General features: G+C 62.6%; 1 protein-coding gene across 1 annotated transcript in view; it reads right to left on the bottom strand.

Moving 5' to 3' along the window:
• Window positions 1-531, bottom strand: part of LOC105556732 — a 1,171-nt gene extending 640 nt beyond the window's left edge. The window contains exon 1 of the mRNA XM_012003834.1: window positions 1-531. Within this exon, the coding sequence (XP_011859224.1) occupies window positions 1-354 (354 nt within the window). The 5' untranslated portion in view covers window positions 355-531.
• Window positions 532-783: the final 252 nt, after the last annotated feature.

Here is a 783-nt window from a genome sequence, read left to right as displayed (position 1 = left end):
TAGTCGGTCGAACATAGCCCTCAAACACGTCAAGTAATCCGCCACGGATTCTTGCTCCCCCTGCGTACGCCGCATGATTTCGTCGCGGAGCGCAAACTGAAAATCGGGGTCTCCGAAGCGGGTACGCCACGCGTCGGTAAACGCGTTCCACGTCGTCAACCGGTCGCGCCTCCCCCGAAACCAATGTAACGCGATTCCGGTCAAAAAGAACGGTAAACAGCGGAGTATATCTTCGTCGGATACCGGGACTAAATCGCAACCCTCCTCGATACGTAACAAGAAGGTTTCGGCGTCCTCCCCGCGCGCTCCCGAGAACTTCAAATTCCATTTCCGCATTACGTTATACGCGGTCATCGCGGAATTCCCCGTGCTATCGCGGTACGCACTATGTCCGGGCGAGCGCGTTACGCCGGGCGAACGCGCCACTCCGGGCGAGCGCTGCACTCCGGGCGAGCGCGTCACTCCGGGCGGAGGCGTCCCCCCGGGCGGAGGCGGCGTGCCCCCCGTTCGCGAGGACGTCTGCGGGTAGAGAAGTCCCGATGGACTATCCAGGCGGAGATCGGCCGCCGGCGGCGGCAGCCGGTCATCCCCGTCCGCCATGCCCCCGCTCGCGAGGGCCGCCTGAAATTCGCGGCGGTTCTCTTGCTCGTCACGCAGCAAGCGTGCGGTTAAGATGGAGTAGCTCCCGTCGAGCGAAAGCCTTCGTCGGCCCAATTCTTCGCGTAGCTAGTCGCTGTCCAACGCGAAGATCCACTCGTCCGCGGGATCAACTGGACTCATTTG

This window comes from Vollenhovia emeryi, unplaced genomic scaffold (genome assembly GCF_000949405.1).
Source record: "Vollenhovia emeryi isolate VEMERY1.0 unplaced genomic scaffold, V.emery_V1.0 DF939815.1, whole genome shotgun sequence".
NCBI classification, from domain to species: domain Eukaryota; kingdom Metazoa; phylum Arthropoda; class Insecta; order Hymenoptera; family Formicidae; genus Vollenhovia; species Vollenhovia emeryi.
The sequence above is the reverse complement of the archived record's forward strand: the minus strand, read 5'-3'. Positions and strand labels throughout refer to the sequence as shown.